Source organism: Pogoniulus pusillus, chromosome 26 (genome assembly GCF_015220805.1).
Source record: "Pogoniulus pusillus isolate bPogPus1 chromosome 26, bPogPus1.pri, whole genome shotgun sequence".
Classification (NCBI taxonomy): domain Eukaryota; kingdom Metazoa; phylum Chordata; class Aves; order Piciformes; family Lybiidae; genus Pogoniulus; species Pogoniulus pusillus.
Window position 1 is genome coordinate 17,135,147 of NC_087289.1, and position 18,550 is coordinate 17,153,696.

Consider the following 18,550-nt stretch of genomic DNA (forward strand, 5'->3'; position numbering starts at 1 on the left):
TATGCTAAAAATATCCTTGCTCAATGCTGGACTGCCAGGGCAAAAGCACTTCAGAGGTGGTGTGTCCTTTGTGAGCCCAGAGCGCAAGCACCGGACTGAAGTGCGCACAGCTACTGCCTGCTGCTGCCGCTGCTCCACCACCCTTTTGTTCGTAGTCTTTGTGCCACGCAGCGATACCCAAGTAAATCTTGTGCTGCTTTTCTGCAAGGCTGACAGGAGCGGGCTGTGTGCAGCTCCGCTGCGAAGTGGTTTCTGTGCGGTAGGGTACAAGCAGTTTGCATGCTCTGCAGGGCCTCCCGCCCACTGTAGCAGACTTCGCAGCTTCCTGACTCCGCTGGATGTGCGTGAGACGGGACCTGCGGATTTATTGCGGGCCGCTGCGTTAACTGCCGCGGCCGCGCTCGGCCGAGCCCTTGCGCAGGTCCCGCCCGCCCCGCGGCGTGACGCATCTGCACGAGATGGGGAACGCGGAGGCGCCCCCGGGCCGGTCTGACAGCGGCTGCTGCCGGAGCGGGCTCTGCCGGCCCCGACCGCTCACGGTGCCTGAGGAACGCCCCAGCTGCCGCCTACCTGCGACACAGGCCGCCGCAAGCGCTTAGCTCCTCGGCAGCACCGCAGCCACCCACAGAGCCCCACCAGCGGCTGCAGTGCGCAGACGCAGAGGTCGCCGCCCGTTCCTCGGCGCCTGCGCGGTGTTGGAGCGGCGGCGATGAAGGTGGCGGTGGCGGGGTGCTGCCATGGCGCCCTGGAGAAGATGTACGAGACGCTGGAGCTGCTACAGCGGCGGCACAACGTGCGGCCCGACCTGCTGCTCTGCTGTGGAGACTTTCAGGCCGTGCGGAACGAGGCAGACTTACGCTGTATGGCCGTGCCTCCCAAGTACCGCCACATGGAGTCCTTCTACCGGTGAGCCTCTCGGCTCGGCTTGGCCTGGCCTTGTCCCGCCGGGGCCTAGCCTGGCCCGGTCTGCGCCGCTGCAGCAGCTGCCGTGTCTCCGCAGGTACTACTCTGGCGAGAAGAAAGCCCCAGTCCTCACAGTGTTCATCGGCGGGAACCATGAGGCGTCCAACCACCTGCAGGAGCTACCCTACGGAGGGTGGGTGGCTCCCAACATCTACTATCTCGGTAGGGCTCCTGTCGGCGTTTCCTCCCCCAGGCTCTTGCCCTGCTCAGGTCACACTCGTGAGCAGCTGCTCTCCTGTTTTTCCCTAGGTTACGCGGGCGTGGTGCGGTTCCGCGGCGTGAGGATCGGCGGCATCTCGGGCATCTTCAAGTCTCACGACTACCGAAAAGGTATGGCGAGACGGAGCGGGCTGGTGGATAGGGCAGTACTGTAGCCGAGCCGCCGCGGGGGCGTCTGTCTGTGCCTCCTCGTACCTGAACCAGCTCTTGTACTGGAAACCTCTCTTGACTCAACAACCGTTTTTCTGGAGGTAGCAAATGAGTGGATAACTGCCTGGCCACCACAGCAGGAAGCCTTTTGAACGTTGTTGTTAGGACAACCTTGATTTTCCCGTGACGCTCCTTTTAAGCGTGAAATGCAAGACCACTTCGTTTTCTTTGTGTGCCGTGGTTAGTTTGTAAGTGCGATATTGTACAAACGCACTGTTGAGAGTTAAGGCTTAATTTCAGCACATCTTGAGATCAGTTCCTCCTGTTTCTATGTGTGTGTATTCGAGAGCCCTTCCTTGGAAGGGCCTATGTCAGTGAGCAGAAATGTTACAGATGATAGGGTAGTCTTTCTGATCTTAGCACATGAAATAGCAATCTCTTACTTGTGATTACGGCGGTGCTGTCTTTGCTTACATACTGCTTCACAGGAGCTTTGGAGATGGCTATCAAGCAGCCAAGTACTGAACTAGTTTTATAGAACACTGAATTCTGTCTACTCTCTGTCAGTACTAATTAAATTGGTATACAAATACACAGTTTGCATGCCAGAACACTGCATGTGGGAGTTGTGACTCCTTAGACACTAATGCTAACTGGTCAAAACAGTGTCTGTTAATTAAGAGTACACAGGAGCTCTGCTAGGTATTCAGGTTTGTTTGTCTGAAAGCCAAGGGAGAGACTTGGGTCCCTTTGGACAGGATACACATTTGAGCTTGCAGAGTCTGTGGTGTGTGTGGGCAGTTACAGGCACTTTTAAGGTACTGCTCAGTCTGTGAAGCTGTGGTTTCACAATCGGTGGTAGTATTCTTGAAGAAACACAAAAGAATCACAGCCTCAGCGTCCTGTGTCGGGAGTGAGATCTCCTGCAGTGCATTTTGATCCTGTGGTTAATGCCTCTTTCTGAATTGTTATATCCTAAGTTCTGATTACTTACTAGTCCTAGAGGCTCAGTACGTACTCTAAAATGTTACCTTTGTCCTGTGTTCTTTGACAATACCTTGTTTGTGCATGTAGCCATGGTGTTAGTAGATATGTATGTTTCATGACCGTGCAGCAAACGGCTCTCTCCGTGTGTGATTGCACGTGGCTGTGCAGCATAGCTGTGAAGGTGAGGGCTGTGGGGAAATAATGAGGGGTGTTATCTCACCAGAAAGGTACAAAACCTTATTCAGGAATTAAGTACATTATCTTTCTGCCAGAAGTTATTTGTTTCATGCAAATCCTGGGGTTTAAGTATTGGAGTCAAATCTCCTGTGTTTCATTTCCACAACTGACTTGCCATGTTCTCTATATTTATAAGACACAGAATGAAATAAATGCTCATTGTTGTAGGCATGTTTTTAACAACTTATTCATCTCACAAGTAAAAGGCTAGCAGCTGGTTGTGTAAAGGAAATGTGGTATCTTCTTTGGTTGTTGGCAGCCTGCTATTTGTGGTTGCTCTAGGTGCCTGTGTGACCCCAAGAGAGTAGCTTGCAAACAGTGTCAGGATGCAACTATTGATTCAGTCATCTGTTCTTCCTCCCCCCTCCCCCAATGTCACAGGCCACTTTGAGTGTCCACCATACAACCAGCAAACAATTAGAAGCGCTTACCATGTGAGGAATATTGAAGTCTTCAAACTCAAGCAGGTTAGTGATTTTTTCTTTTCCATTTAAACAGTGGTAAGTGGTTCTCATTTACTTCAAAGAAAGATGTTAAAGCTACTCTCTATGCTATTTATGACTAATGTTGCCAACAACTCCCAGCTGATTAGGGCACACCATTTTATGTTGTGTGTTATCCCACCGTTGTTCCTGCTGAGGACCTTCTCCAATTCTTTGCATAGCAGTGTGAATTTGATCTGAGTCAGGCACTGGCAGGAGTGGATGTGGGTTTTTGTTTGTTTGTTTTGCTTCCCAAATTGGATAAAATTCACAGAAGGGAGGGTAGTCCAGCTGTTCCAGCTTTCTCTTAGACAAGCTAGCATCCATCTTCCTAAAGCTAACATGCAGGCTGGTTGGCAACACAGTTAACTGATCAAAACTGATGCAGCTGAATAAGCTGATCACAAAGTCCTGTGGCCAATGTATTTTTTACTCAAGCAGGAAATTCAGAGGACAGAGTAGTTTTATTTTCACCTATTGCTTGGTCACAAGGACTTCTCCACTTGGCTCAGGATATAGAGCTACACCATGTATATTTAAGCGTCTTGTGAATGATTATTTAGGTTGCAGATGCACACTGAAGTGTTCAGTAGATAGAGGGATGCTGAGCACAAGATAAAAGTTTGCTGCAATTGTAAAGTATGTCATGCATTTCACTGTGAGTTTCTTTTTAGCTGGATTTGGGTTCTGATGCAGCTGATGGAAATGTGCTATTGAACCAAGGCATGCTTAAAACATTGATCAGGCTTACCTGAGGAAGAATATTGTGTTTATTCTTAGAAATTTTTGGGGAAGAAGAAGCCTTAAAGAACTACTTCTATACAGCTCCACCTTTTAAAGACTTGTCTTCTGAGCACCTAACACTTAGTGTGATGATACAGTCTCTTTTATAAGGCACTATATATGAAACACAGCTGACTGTCCCAAGAAAGTGTAGTACAGACTGTGGAGACAGCATCCGTTGGCAACTTCAAAGGTCTGGGCTCAGTGCTATGCCTGCTTGCTTTGAAAGTATTGGTTGCAGCTAACTCTGATGTGAGGTAGAACATGTAACAGGCATTCCATCGTGTGCTATTTAATTTTGAAACTTGTGTGTTGTGTTTTATTTACACCTTGTGCATCTTGGCAGTTAAAGCAACCGATTGATATCTTTATGTCACATGATTGGCCAAGGAGCATATATCACTATGGAAACAAGAAGCAGCTTCTGAAAATGAAATCCTTCTTCCGTCAAGAAGTGGAGAGCAACACCTTAGGAAGTCCTGCTGCTTCAGAGCTTCTGCACCATCTGAAACCCTCCTACTGGTTCTCGGCACATCTTCACGTTAAATTTGCAGCTTTCATGCAACACCAGGTAAAAAGAGGAGGTGGGAAATCAGGGATGTCTGTGTCCAAGCACATATTAGAATTCCAATGCAGGTAATCATGTCTGAGAAGCAACTCCTTGTTATTTTTGCTTAGTTACTAAAAACTCAAACTATAGAACATTAAGTGGTGTTAAGGATACTAGTGTATGTAAGGTAGAGAGATGTTGTAGATCAGTGGCATAGCTCCCTAATCTTCAGGGTAAGTGTGTTATAGCTACTGTTATTGCACTTGAAGCTCCTTGGAAAGCACTCCATTTCCCGCTTCACTGGGAGACAACTTCAAGGTGATAGAGAAGTGACTGAAGCTAGTGGTTATTTGGAGATAGGAGGATGCCTGTAATAAGGCTTGGCAGGAGAAGCTACCTGGTCACCTGTCAGTTGAAAGTTCTCTTGGTGTGAATTAAGTCAAAACCCTGTCCCTGTTGGTTAAATCTCTTTTGAGTTATTCCTGGAAGTGATGTGACGTAGCATTCCTATTTACAAGTTACTTAGTTGTAAAAATGTAGCTCTATACCTTCTAGGTTCAATAGGCTTCTTTTCAGTTATGTTAAAATACTTTTTTTTTGTTCAAGGCTAAGCATGCTTAGCTGTCTGGGTTAGGGATGAAGTTTGGTTCTTGCTTTGTCTTGCTGTTACCTGCATCCATCTTCTTGGAGTCATCAAATAATTTCAGTTGGAAAAGATTTTTGAAATCCTTGAGTCCGGCCATTATCTAACTCTACCAAGTCTGGGACTAAACCATGTGCCTCAGCACCACAGCTCTGCCTCTTTTAAACACCTTTAGGGATGGGGATTCAACCAGCTCTTTGGGGAGCCTGTTCCAGTGTTTGAGAACCCTTTCAGGAAAGAGGTTTCTTCTAATCTCAAATTTAAACCTCCCCCGGTGCAATTTGAGGTTGTTTCCTCCCATCCTGCTACTTTTTACTGGGGAGAAGAGACCAAGAGCCATGTGGCTGCAAACTCTTTCCATGGATATGTAGAGAGGCAGAAGGTCTTTCCTCAGCCTCCTTTTCTCCAGACTAAACAATCCCAGTTCCCTCAGCTGCTTCTCACCAGGCCTCCAGATTCTTCACCAGCTTCATTGCCCTTCTCTGGGCCTGCTCCAAGACCTCAGTGTTTTTCTTGTAGTGAGGGTCCCAAAACTGAACACAGTATGACTCTTGTTAGAATTCCAGTCAAGTCTGTCTTTCTCTTTGTCCTTCCTTCCCTTTCTTACAATCCTATATTGATTCTGTATTCCAGGAAGTTATTTTTCTGTGAAAATTATACCTGTAAATCTTTATGTTTTTAGAATGGTCAAATTTCATAAACATGCTGATGCTGTGTTAACACTTTGTTTTCTAGGCAAACTCCAAAGAAGAACCACCAAAAGCAACAAAGTTTTTGGCTCTGGATAAATGCTTGCCACACAGAGACTTCCTGCAGGTGATGGCCATGTGCAGTGGGTTTTCACTCTACCACTAACTTCACTTGTCTGGAGTGTTAAGTGCTGTGCTTATATCTGAGTTGCTAAATAGCTGTAATAAATGGAAGAACTCTAAAGAAACTAGGGAAAGTGCATGTGTGGAATGGCCTTTAATATTATCCTGGAATAAGCAGACCTTGTGTTCTATCGTTCAGGCACAGTGCTTGCTTATTCCTACCATTTCCTTCCACCCTAGAACAAGTACTCAGTTTAACTGGAGGAGCAGCTCTACTTTAACCTGAACTGAACATCCTCTCATGTTGTTATGTGGTAGTTTGAGGGATCCTGGGTCCCCCTTAAACAAAACCATAGGGACAGAGGCCCACACCAGGGGAATGGACCTGCTCATCCCAGAATATTGTAGTTTTGTTATTCTGTTCTGTCTTCTGGTACCACGGCTTAAAAGAGTGAGTGATCTCTCCCCCTGCTCTTCCCTGCCTTTCTTCTTTTTGCTTCTTTCTCTTTCTAGAAGACCAGTTTGGGCCTAGTGAGTTTTTGTTCTTTACCCAATTGCTTGGTGTATATATGCTCTTAAAAATAGAATTTCTCTTTAAACTTGTAAACATTGTGCAGTAAATGGGTCAATCTGAAATCCTTTTGCTGTGGGAGGGAGCTTCTAACAGCATATTCTTCAAAAGCAATCCAGTGTTTTAGTTGTCTTACTTTAGCTCTTATTTGTCTGCTTAAAGGCAAGATCCATTACCTGTCCTTTAGATGTGTGGTGGGATCCATTTGCCCTAGTAGCTATCTGTGAAGATAAGAGGAAGTATGATGATGGGCTTTTGCTATACAAATGTATATTGGGGTGCTAGTCCAGGCATAAAATTCTGTGACAACACAGATCTGGAGTAGCACTGCTTCCAGCAGTGTGGTCCATATATGTGTAGCTATGGTTTAAAGTGTACCCTTTTAGTTTTCCTCCAAAACTATTTTGAAAGATTGGATTACTAGATGTATTATTTAAAGCCAGAGACTGACTGACTAGTGCAATTTGGCTAAAGAGAATGGTTAATGGCACTGAAAACTAAGTGGTTTGGGTTTCAAATTGTTGGCTGCTAGAATAATTTGAGAACATTACACGTTGATTTTGTTGCTGTGTGAAGACTGCATGTTTATGCAGCAGAATAACTGTTGCTATCAATTCTCTATGTGTTTATGCCTTGAAGGTGATGTGAACTTAGGAGTAGGCAAATTCTAATTTCTAAGCTGTGCAGTTGTCCAGTGGTTGGCAGTAAGGAGGAGGATATGCCACTTTTTAATTGCTGTGAGCTAAAATACAGACCTTTTTGGTTGTCCTTTCTTACTCTCTCATTGCTGTAAACTTTTATGTAGGGCTAATGTGAGAGGGCTTGTTTGAGATCACAAGCTCAGTGTACTTGAAACAATTAAAATGCTGTGAGTATATGCAAATCAAATGCATGTGAGCGAGACTTAAAGCTTCTCAACAGCTTCTGTTTGTCAAAAGGAAGAACTTGTCTCACATGTTTTCTGTTTGTTTTTTTAAACAGATAGTAGACATAGAGCATGATCCTACTGCAGGTGACTCACTGGAATATGATGCTGAGTGGATTGCAGTTCTCAAGGCCACCAACAGCCTTGTTAATGTGACTCAAAGCTCCTGGAATATGCCTGAGAAGAATGGCCTCCATGCAAGGTAAGTTGCATGCAAAACAGAGAGGAAAGCATGGGTTTGCTGGGCTGGGAGTAAACATATCTTAGACTTGGGTTTCTCTGCTTTGAATCCTATAAGGGCTGTAGGACTTCTTAAATGGCTTGGAAACAAAGCAGGTGATGAGAAGAGCTGTACTCTAGACCTTTACTGGTCTACACAGGCAAGTTTTGTTCTACAGACTCCAATGCCATGGAGATGCAAAAGATATATTATGGCCGATCCTCTTGCCAGTTGTGCTGAGACTGAAGATGAGAATGGATTATGGGGGAGGGTGAGTGAATATTTATTGTGAGGGTTCATGTAATGCACAAATTATTGGTGAGTAGAGGGCAACCTCAGTATTGACCAATGGCAGTATGGTTACCTGAAAAATTCTTGGAGAAGTTAGTTATCTCTTGTAAGATGAGTTTGTAATCTGTCTTTAAAGGTTTTTTCTGCACTGAGAACTGGCAGTACTTTTTGACTAGCTGCACTTTTTAACTTTGTACACTTATTTAGGTGGGATTACAGTGCAACAGAAGAAGCCATCAAAGAAGTGCTAGAAGAGCTGAATCATAACCTCCAGATCCCTTGTAACTTCACCTTAACAGCTGCTTGTTATGATCCCAGCAAGCCCCAAAAACATATGCAACCAGTTCATACCATCAATCCTCAGACCACTGAATTTTGTGCCCAGTTTGGCCTCACTGACATAAATACAAGGATCCAGCAAGCTAAAGAGGAGGGCTCAGTACGAGGTGATTATGAAGAGGATGAGGAAGAAGAGGAGATGGACAGTACTGGGTCAGCTGAGGAACCCAGTGATTATAATACAGATAACTCTGGCCTATCATCCATTAATCCAGATGAAATATTGCTGGATGAGGAAGGTGATGATGAAGACTTGAGTACATGTTCTGTAGATCCTTCCCCTGATCACCCTCCTGAATTGTCAGCGAGTTTTTCTGACGTCCGGATCATGCCAGATTCCATGGTGGTGTCATCTGATGATGCCATGGATTCCACTAACGAGGAATTGGAGAGATCTGCTGAGAGGAAGCAGGTGGAAGAGAAGAGCTTAGAGAGACCATTAAAGCGCACGAGTGGTAATGAAAATGGAAACACTGGCATTAAAATTAAGAGAAGGAACCAAGCTATCTATGCTGCAGAGGATGAAGATAAACCAGAGTGATACTTCATGTCACATGTATATATAAGTGCTCTCTCTGTCTTTTTAGGAGAAGGTGCTGAGAACTGTGGTGGACTGCTCATGCTTTTAATGTTCCTATTCTTGTTATTTTCTTAAGCTGAAGAGGCTGTATGCTCCTATTATTGGGAGGAAGGGTTATTTGGATTGAATATCAAAGTCATAAGTAGACTTTTCCAGCAAAGTACTTTGTCAAAGCATTTAAAGTTCATATATAATCAGTTATTTTGTTTCAGTTCTTGGTTATTAGAGTACACTGCATATCAAAGGCTGTGCTGCTAGACAATATTCACCCTTCTTGTTTAACAAAAGAACTCCTGAACTGTCATCCAAGTCAAAGGGAGAGGATGGCTGTCTTAAAAAGACCAAATGATTTGATTTGATTGCCTTTGTCTTGTTTTATACTAAGCTTTTAATACAAAGTAGCATATGCAATAACTCTGAACTAAAATTGAAAATAGAATTCCCATGGAAACAAAAGAGCAATGGAAAAAAAAAACTGTTTCTGGTGATGTTTGTGCCATAGAAAAACTTCATGGTCATAGACAGAACAATGTGTATTGTCCAGTGCTGTCTTTTATTCATAGTTTTGATAGGGAACCAAATCTCTTCATCTGAATTGTGACAGTTTTGTGGGCCCCTTGTTAAAATCTCTCTTCTTAAAATCTCATTTGTGCACTCTTCCCTAAAATTCAAGAACTGCATCTTAAATTTTAAAAGTGCAAGTAGTTAGGATGAACAAATTTCTAAATGTGGATATCATCAGTAGGCAGTTCTGTGTTTCCATATGAGGTGGTTGATGTCTATAGGTTGCTTGAGACATTAATGCTTACTGTTATGATTAGGCTAAGTTTTCATCTGTCACTTGTCAGTAGTCTGTAACTTGCTGAATTATTATAGCTGGATTTGGAAACTTACAAGGTGGCTTCAGCTTAAGTTTAGCTGAAGTGGAACAGGAGTTGCTAGAATATAGATCCTCCTGGGAGTTTTCTTGTTACTGTTTAAGTTTGCCCTGAAGTATTAGCAAAGAAATTAGATTGTTTTTGGCCTGAAAGGCTGTGAGGGCAGCAAAACTCTGAGTGTTCTCAAGAGCTGTAGAATATGCCATTAGGTTCCTCAGTCTTACAGTCAAGTTGTGTTGGTATTCTGAGCTGAACTTCATGAGTCTAGATGAAGTGGGACATCTCATTGTTGGGCTTTAGGAGCAGAGGTAACATGTGTGTGCTTTTACTCCTCTACATCACAGGTACTGTAAAGAAAAAAGTGTCCTGACAGGAAGAAGGTACTGGAGCAATGAGTGAGATGGATTGGTGTTTGTGGGTTATGTAGCAGGGAAACACTTATAAGGTCAAGATTTTGTCTTCAAAGATGAATTCCAGAATGTGGAATTGATTTTGTTCCTCTCAGCAGTTCACTATGAAAGCTAAGTGCATGTAAGTATGCAAAAGGTAGAAATGGCAAAAATAGTACTCTCCACAGTTCTGATTAACAGCTTTGTATTTGTGAGTTGATGCCATTAACATCTGGGTTTGTTTGCTTTTTTTCCCCTGGAGGACACTGTCTTGTTTACTAAGTTATTAGATGGGCCTTCTTAATAATGCTTCTGTACCTCTCTGCTTGTTCATCTGTTGGAACACCCATCAGACAGGGCTGTGGTGTCAGGCAACGAAAAACTGGACATGCTTGGTGTAAGCCTCAGGTTACCTAAAGTAGCTGTGAACTGTCAGCTAAATTACTAGAGGTAGATGAGTATCTTGGACCCTTAGGTCCTGGCTCTGCAATGCTAATATCTTAAGCAGGCATCATCATCCAAAGGCTATCATGGAAACAAAGTATTTTAAGTATGAACTTTGTTATGAACATAAGTCTTGCAAGAAATCTGAGTATGGTATTCATCTGTCAAATTCTACCTGAACTGGAGATCTGTGGTACATGTCATGGACTTTTTTAGACTGACTTCATAAGTTTTTAAAGCATGTTTTTCTGTTGTGTGTCATCCTTAATTCTCCCCTTTCTGCTAAATACAGTTTAGCTTTCTTGAAAGCTGGAGACTGAGAAGATAGAATACTGATTATTTTGTTTTGCTAGTCTTTAAGACTGTTTATATAAAGTATTTTAGCACCCATTGATCAGAGTGCAGGTGGTAGATAGTGAACATTTTTTTTTCTGTCTTACCTATATAGTTACTGTGCCCTTTCTTGCAGTTACATCTTTTTAGCAGTTTGAAGTGTCCAGCTCTGTGTTCTTGTACACTGTGGATCTTTCCTGTCTGCAAGATGCTCTGCTGCATGTAGAATTAAACTGAAGTTCTGAACTTGAAACTTTCCCACTAAAGGCCAAATACTCCAAAAAGAACATAAACCACTAGGGAAGGCTGACAAAGTTTGGTGAGTTAAGACCAATCTTCAGTCCTTTTTAAAAAAGGAAGGTTTTAAGGTCTTTCTGAGAAGTTTTGACTTTTACTTTTTTTTATTAAACACCTGTTAAATGTGTTGGATCCACATACAAGTTATAACTACAGGTTCTCTCAATACACGAGACTTGTACGTAGGTAAAGGCAAAACATTTTTAGACTACAAGCACTTGAGGAAAGTGTTTTGTTTCATTCCAGGCCAGCACACAAGTACTTTGTTCAAAGCATGTTCCTGAACATTCTACTCAGAGGAAAACAAACTAATGAGAAGGTTGTGGTGGAGTGCTGCTTTTTTTGTGTGTGTGTTTTTATCTCTCTCTTTAATTAAAGGTATGAAAGTCAACTTGTGACAGCATCCCCAAGCACATTTATTGTGCTCTCATTATCCTCTGCAATAGCTAACAGCGAGCAAGCCTGCATTTACCTCCCAGGAGCAAAAGTTGATAGTGTGAACCCTGATGATTGTGTGTGTTTTGTGGTTGTTTTTGGTGGTGGTGTGAGTTAGTTTTGGTGGCCTGGGTTTTTTTGTTAGTGTGGGGTTTTTTTGTACTATCCATCCCTTTCCACTTAATTCGGTTCTTCAGGAGCAATGAGTTCCTAAACTTAGTATCCCCGTGCCTCAAGCTGGGAAATAGAGGATGGCTAATACCACTTATCTTGGGGAAGTCTGTAGCAAAACTGACTGAAGGGTGTTTTCTGCAAAAACCAAACAAGCAACACACCCTGACCAAGAAAAGAACCCAACCCCTCTCTTCACAGCAAGGCAGAGGAAGGGAAGGGTTAGGCTTAGGTAGGTGCTTTGGTAGTTGGTTTTGAACAACTATCTAGCTCTCCAGGAAGTGGTGCAAGTGAATTGCCAATTACTCAACTCCCACCATCTTTGTTACATTCCAGGAACTCCACACAGGCAGGCAAAGCTCAGAGGGATTTGCAGTGCTCCAAGATTTCTACTACTGCAACCAGAGTGTAAAACAGATGAAGCCAAACCTGGCTGCTTGTAACAAAAAAAGATCGGAGTGTTGGTGCACAGTCCTGAAAGCTCTGCTAGTGCCCCTGTCCCATAAGGTGCAGAGTAGGGACTATGGAAACAGCAATGGGAGGGGTGAGAAGTGTGGTAGGGTCAGCAGCCCTGTTAGCCAAGTGAAGCTGCTGAGGTTTTTGAATCATTTCAATGGGAGAAGACCTCTAAGATAAGTGCAACCATTAACCTACCACCCCCTGAAGTGTCATCTCTAATATACTGCAGTAATCTTCTAAAGAGGACACTGTTGTTTGGGAGCTTTATGGTGTCAAGTTGGTTACTTAGTTCCCAAGCTTCATTTATACAATGTCCTTGTGGATGAGCCAAAAGATTGACAATGGTTGGCTTGTGCTAGAACTTTCCATCAGTTAAGCAAAAGGCTGCAAGAAGACACCGAGGCCAGCAAGAGGTAAAGAAACAAAAGCTTGTCAAAGGATGAAACTTTTATCAGCAGACCACACAGATACAAAACTATTGCAAGTTATGTTCCCAAGCAATTAAGACATCATTATAAAACATCCCCCTGTCTTGAGGGGAGAAGCCCCTTGCCTACAGGCCCACTGCTTTCAGAGCAAGTGCTGTCGTTCATTGGTACTGCTGCTTTAACTGAAGCTGCGCTGTAAAGCAGGAGGTTGTGAACTGTAGTTTGGTGATAAGAAACTGCGTATCACAGAAGGGTAAGGGTTGGAAGGGACCTCTGAGGATCATCTGATTCCATTCCCCAAGCTGAAGGAGGATTACTCAGCCGGAATCTCTCCAGAGAAGACTCCACAACCTCTCTGGACAGCCTGCAGATGTGCTCTGCCACCCTCAAACAAAACAAAACGTTTCCTTACGTTGAAGCAAAATCTCTTGGGTTCCAGGTTGTGCCCCCTGCCCTATCACTGGACACCACTAACGAGCTGAGAGCCATCCTCTTGACCTCCACCCTTTAGCTATTGGTGAGCACTGACACGGTCCCCTCTCACTCGGTTCTTCAGGTTAAACAGCCGCAGGTGCCTCAGCCTCTCTCCGTCTGAGAGGTAGTTCCAGTCAGATGAAGTCAGCCACGCACCCAGCCCCACGCTCGCCGTCTCTCCAGAGAGCAGAGCGGAGCGTTCCGTGGGGAGAGCTGCGGGAAATGGCGCCGGCCGGGTCGGTCACCGGCGCAGGCACAGCCAGCCCGCAGCGCCTGGGCCACCGCGCAGCGGCCGCGGCGAGCCCGCACCTGTCCCGCGCCTGCGCACGCAGCGCCGGGCGGGCGGCAGCGGCCGGCGCGAGCGGCCCCGCCCCGCGCATCGCTGTGGCGGGGCGGCAGAGAGGCGCCTGCGCCCTGGGCAGCGCGGCTGGCGGAAGGTAGCGGGGTTTCGGCGTCGGCCGATTCGCTGGGCGCGAAGCCGCCAACCCCCTTCCCTCATCTTCCTTCACCCCCGGCACTGCAACCTTTCGCGATGAGGCTGTGCCCACCGGCGGCGGCGGCGAGGCGAGCTTGAGATCGCCGCCGCCGGAGCTGCCGTTGCGTCCGCCAAGATGGCGTGTGTGCTGGAGGCGCCGCTCCGCATGAGCGTCCTCTCGGTGAGTGCCGCCGGGCCCTGTGCCGCCGCCGCCCGTCAGCGCGGCCGCTGGGGGGAGGACGCCCGCATGCCCGTCCGCTCACCGCTGGTTTCGGCCTGACCTTGGCCTTCGCGGCGGGCTCCCAGCACCTGCCGGGCCCCTTTGTGTGATGGCCCTGGGGCCGGGAGTGGGCCTGATGTGCTCTGTGGTGGGCTGCAGCGGTGACATGGGCGTCGACAGCGCCCTCGGTCCCTTGTGCTCCCCATGTCGCTACAACTTCAAACCAGTGGGGGGGAAATCTCTTCCAGACAGCGTTCCCCTCGTTGGTGAGGAGTATGTGCCTATTTTTGTTACGGGTACTGGCTGCTCTGAATGTAATTTTACCTGCTGACGCGACTTAACACACTTCAGCCGCTCTTCGGTGAATGTTGTTGGTCCCTCTGGAACTCCTGCTCAGCAAGAAGAGGGCTCGCTGGCGTTATTTGGAGCGGGACCGAGCTGGCTGCAGCAGATGGGGGGAAGGTCTCTCCAAAGCGTAGCGGGCTCCCAGCCTGTGGTGTTTTGGTGGCGAGGCGCTGAGCTTGTAATAGTTTTTCGGGATCTCCCGGCACGGCCTTGTTGGCTTTTGCTGCAGGGAGGAGGCTGATGTGTTGCATCTGTGGGCAGGGCGCTGGCCTTGCGGAACAGGGTCTGACAACTCTCGCTGGTTTCCTCTCCTTGGGGACCGTTGAGAGTGAGTAGAGCAACTGACGCTGGTTGCCGTCCTGCTTCTCTTTGGAGTTGTGAGCAGAGAGTAATAAGTGCAAAAGGTATTTCAAGCGTGGATACTGCTTGAAATAGCCAAGGTTTTGGACTTAACCCTTTATTTTTTCCCTTAACATTTCTTGCTAGGTGAGAGACCTGTGTAACTGACGGTACTGATAAATTATTTTTGTAAACTACCTGAAAAACCTGTTTGTTTCGATGTGAGTGCCCTCCTACATACCGCAAACCTTGTATCACCTTGTAAGGTGGAAGCCAGGGTAGTTTAGGAACAAAGTGGTGGGGTCTCTGAAATCCAGAAGACCTTGAATGTGAGTACATAGATCAGCTATGTGAAAATCTATCACAGGTTTCACTTCTTTCTTATTATATGGGGGGAGCTTATTTGTATCACAGTATCACCAAGGGTGGAAGAGACCTCACAGATCATCAAGTCCGACCCTTTACCACAGAGCCTAAGTCTAGACCATGGCACCAAGTGCCACGTCCAACCTTGCCTTGAACTGCCCCAGGGACGGCGACTCCACTACCTCGCCAGGCAGCCCATTCCAGTGTCCAATGACTCTCACAGTGAAGAACTTTCTCCTCACCTTGAGCCTAAATTTCCCCTGGCACCATTTAATAATATTCCTGGAGACAAAGGAGTCTTGCTGCCTCTAGATGATTTTTTCTGAGTTGTGTGAGACCGTAGGCAAGAAGCTACCGGTGCTTCTGACATCTGTGTGGGGAAGCAGAAGGAGATTCAGCCCAAGAGTAGATACCTGAAAAAGCAAGGAAGAGTTTTTCATTCCCTTATAGCTTCTTTCAAGGAAAACTCATAAGGACAAAATGGGAAAAGCCTAATAAAAAGTTGAGCTGGCAAAAAAAAAAAAGGTGAGATAATTGAAACACACCCTGGCATGTGTTCATGAGAACCTGGAGGGAAAATTCCCTTCCTCTTTCCCACCCTTGTTTTTTGGAATGCTTGCCATCTCAGGCTTTGGATCTTCTCAAAGGGAATAACAAATAATTGGTGCATAGATGTTTAGCTTGCAAGCACGGTCCTGTTGCTGAGAGTTTGCTTTGTCTTATAAAGCAGTTATGGGAATGCTATGGAGGATGTGTGCTTCTGACCCTTGTGAAGTTGTGTGGGATAGTCTTTGAAACGTGTAGGTACAATAAAGTTACAGAAAAATATCTTCCTACAATCTTCCTTATTTTTGAGACCTTGTTTGTGGATGTGTTTCTTAAGTAACAGTAGTTGCTCTCAAACTTTCTTTCAGGAATTCCTTTTCTTCCTATATAGTAATATAACAGAACTGGACGTTAAGGAAGTGGTGACAACTGAAGTAGACCCTTTTGTATGCCTTTTTAACTTGCTTTGACTTGTGACATGTTGTTACTTACCTTGAACATCATCATCTTTACACTTGAACACAGGGTTAAGTCATTGTGTGGATGTTGCCCAGGAGTAACCTCCTACACATTTAATTATGATATTGTGGTTTTGCTGCTATCTTGCCTGATAGGTTTTGTGGACTTGCTGAGCATTAGCCATTCCTGTTTGTCTGCCTGTACATGAATTGAATATACACTCTTACCTTTCTTTTTGTTTTTCTCTTCTCTCCACAGGAGGTAACGGCAAGTAGCCGCCACTATGTTGATAGATTATTTGACCTCGATCCTCAGAAAGTCCTGCAAGGTGTCATGTAAGTCATTTGAGACACACTCGGGCTGTTGGTTGTGTCTAGACTAGGTTTACTTGGATTCCACTAGAGTTGTTATGTCCAGGGCAAGAAACTCTTCCTGTCTTTCCTATCTTTTTTTTCCCCCCTTTTCTTGGAAATCTCACTGGAAAATGTTTCTGCAAAGATGGAAATATTGTTTTAGCAGACTATCACTATGTATTGTATGAGGCAGCCTCCCAATTACCCGAAATGAGGTTAAACATTCTGTGAACATTCACATTTTTTGGATGCATTTTCTTGCTTTGGGCCACCTTTTGCTCCTTTTCTAGGTCTGCTGCAACTCTTCTCTTACTCCACTAAGTCAGTGTACCTGCCCCTTATTTTCCCCCCTGCTGCTGCGCCTGATTATTGGCTTTTTTTTTTTAAAGCATGGCTTGTCTCTCTGATGGGAACTGTAAGCTGAAAGAAAATGCTTCCATAGAAATTAGTTTGGAAGCAAATTAAATTTGAGCACTTCTGTTGCATGCCAGTGATTATTGGATGATGACTGAAAGAGTGAGTAGAGGACTTGTCCTGATGAATAGGTAGTAAAAATGGTGTAAAGATCTGGTTTTCTTGCTATCCTTGGGCTGTAAGGTTTTCCTAACAACCATACAGCAGTGTGGCCAACAAGTCCTTGCCCAGGACTGACTTTTGGTGGCTAAGCTAGACTTTTCCAGGCAAAGTATTTGCTGTGACTCTCTGGCAAAATACCGGAAGACTTCGAAGGACTGAGTGGATCCAAAAGCTAGGAGTGTTGGTGTGGCCTAGGACAGACCAAGGTCTTCTCCAGTAGCAGATGAAAAACTATTGCAGAAGGTATCCAGAGGCAGAAGTTAGTATCCCTTTGAAGTACACAAAAACCACAACATACTGGAAACTTTATTGGTTGAATTACTCCCTTACCTGTATAAAAGCATCTGGTATACCTCTGTAACTATGTGCAGGTTCTTAACTCTTAACGTTAGGAGAGTCTTGTTTTGCTTCTGTCCCTTGGCCACCTTAGTTCGCTACTCAGAAGGGATGGTGTGGTGATCTCGGGTACAAGGATATGTCCCATCCTTGAGTGGGTTGACTGAGCCCCTCTTTTCTCCTTGGCAGATGCTCTGAGCCCTGGGTGGCCCTCCCTCCCTGCTCTCCTTTCTTTCCAAAGGACTGGAACCCACAACCTTTGGTAATCCCTTCCCTGTCTTTTGAGGTGTTATTTATACCTTTTGAAGTATAACTGATTTCCCAGAAACAAAAAGTTTAGGCAGTATCTTTGTCTAGGCTAACATCTTAAAATCTTTATCTTGTCTGTGGATGTCAGTGGATTCTATGCTGAGATGCTCTTTTTGCATTTAAAGGCAAGAAAGTATTGATTTATTTTACAATAGCTTTGAAAGAGTAGATTTGTATGGTAAGCCCCAAATTTGTGATGCTCTGGTTAAAATCTTCAGAGTATCTCCTCTGGAGCAAATCCAATGTGGTAGGTTTATTATTTTCCAAATACTGGTGGATGAGAGTGAAACACTCCTATGTAGAAAAGTGCATACATATGAAAATGAAATTTAGAACAGTGTGTATGCAAAGAAAGTCCAACATTCTCCTTGGTCCAAAAAATACTGCTTTGCCCTTCTTCCTTGAAGTTCAAGGTATCTGAAGAGATACTGAAGTTGGAGCGAACTGATATTTGGGGTGGAGTAGCAGAGGATCAAAGTTCTATCCGAAGTGCCTGTCAGAAGCTTTCCCAGATATTCTGCATACTTCTCTGAAAATCTTTGGTTCCTAAGATGTCCTATTGTGTGGTTTGGTTCTTTTTTTTTCCCTCTAGCTTGGCTGAAAATTCTGATGACCTAGATTTTTATTTTGATTGATGGAGCTGTACGAGTATCAAGCATCAGAAAATAGGATGTCTTCAGGGGCTTTGTTTCTTCAGATTGCTTTCAGTGACAATGATTCTGTTCTTTGTGTGTTGTTAAAGTCGAATGAATAACTTGGGTTTGGGGCTTTTTTTTTAATTGCCTCCTTGTAATGTTAATGAAAACCACCCTCTGAATGAAGTTTGATAAAGGTGAAAGATAACTAAATTCTTGAACTTGAAAACCATACCAGTCCAGTTGTAACTTGAGAAAGCTTTTAATGACATGTTCTGAAATTATTTAAAATCTCTGTTTTTTTCCCCATGAATTGTCAGAGAGCTTGCACTCAGAATCCTCTTTTGTCTAGAGTGTAGAGTTTATGCTTATGCTTGAGAGATCTTGCAGGTTTGCTTTGTGTCTACGTGGGTGCTTCTCTAAACCTTTAATCTTCTGTGTTCTATTCTGCAGCTCAAATTTTGTCAGAGATGCTTTGATTGCATTCTGCAAGGTCAGCACTGATACCAAGGATGTAGCTATTGAATCTAT

At 44.8% G+C, this 18,550-nt stretch overlaps 2 protein-coding genes across 5 annotated transcripts in view; both read left to right on the forward strand.

Annotated features, from left to right (window-relative positions):
- Positions 1 to 307: 307 nt before the first annotated feature.
- On the forward strand, positions 308 to 11,484 carry DBR1 (debranching RNA lariats 1). Its single transcript, XM_064165364.1, has 8 exons — positions 308 to 906; positions 1,001 to 1,125; positions 1,213 to 1,293; positions 2,938 to 3,023; positions 4,168 to 4,392; positions 5,750 to 5,830; positions 7,379 to 7,524; positions 8,041 to 11,484. Exons 1-8 carry the CDS (start codon positions 710 to 712, stop codon positions 8,711 to 8,713), a joined length of 1,614 nt encoding a protein of 537 aa, XP_064021434.1. The 5' UTR covers positions 308 to 709; the 3' UTR covers positions 8,714 to 11,484.
- Positions 11,485 to 13,462: 1,978 nt separating this feature from the next.
- The window catches only part of ARMC8 (armadillo repeat containing 8), a 94,481-nt gene continuing 89,393 nt past the window's right edge, over positions 13,463 to 18,550 (forward strand). For 2 of the 4 annotated variants that reach the window (XM_064165369.1, XM_064165371.1), the window contains exons 1-2: positions 13,463 to 13,716; positions 16,069 to 16,145. In XM_064165369.1, coding sequence (XP_064021439.1) covers positions 13,672 to 13,716; positions 16,069 to 16,145 — 122 coding nt within the window. In that variant the 5' untranslated portion in view covers positions 13,463 to 13,671. Of the gene's footprint in view, positions 13,717 to 16,068; positions 16,146 to 17,264; positions 17,338 to 18,550 lie in introns of those variants that run through there. The other 2 variants (XM_064165370.1, XM_064165372.1) reach the window with 2 other exon arrangements.

Coding starts and splice junctions, on each gene's coding strand:
- DBR1 (XM_064165364.1), top strand. CDS start 710: ATGAAGGTGGCGGTGGCGGGGTGCTGCCATGGCGCCCTGGAGAAGATG. Junction 1,294..2,937: donor GTCTCACGACTACCGAAAAG/GTATGGCGAGAC, acceptor CCAATGTCACAG/GCCACTTTGAGTGTCCACCA. Junction 3,024..4,167: donor AAGTCTTCAAACTCAAGCAG/GTTAGTGATTTT, acceptor GCATCTTGGCAG/TTAAAGCAACCGATTGATAT.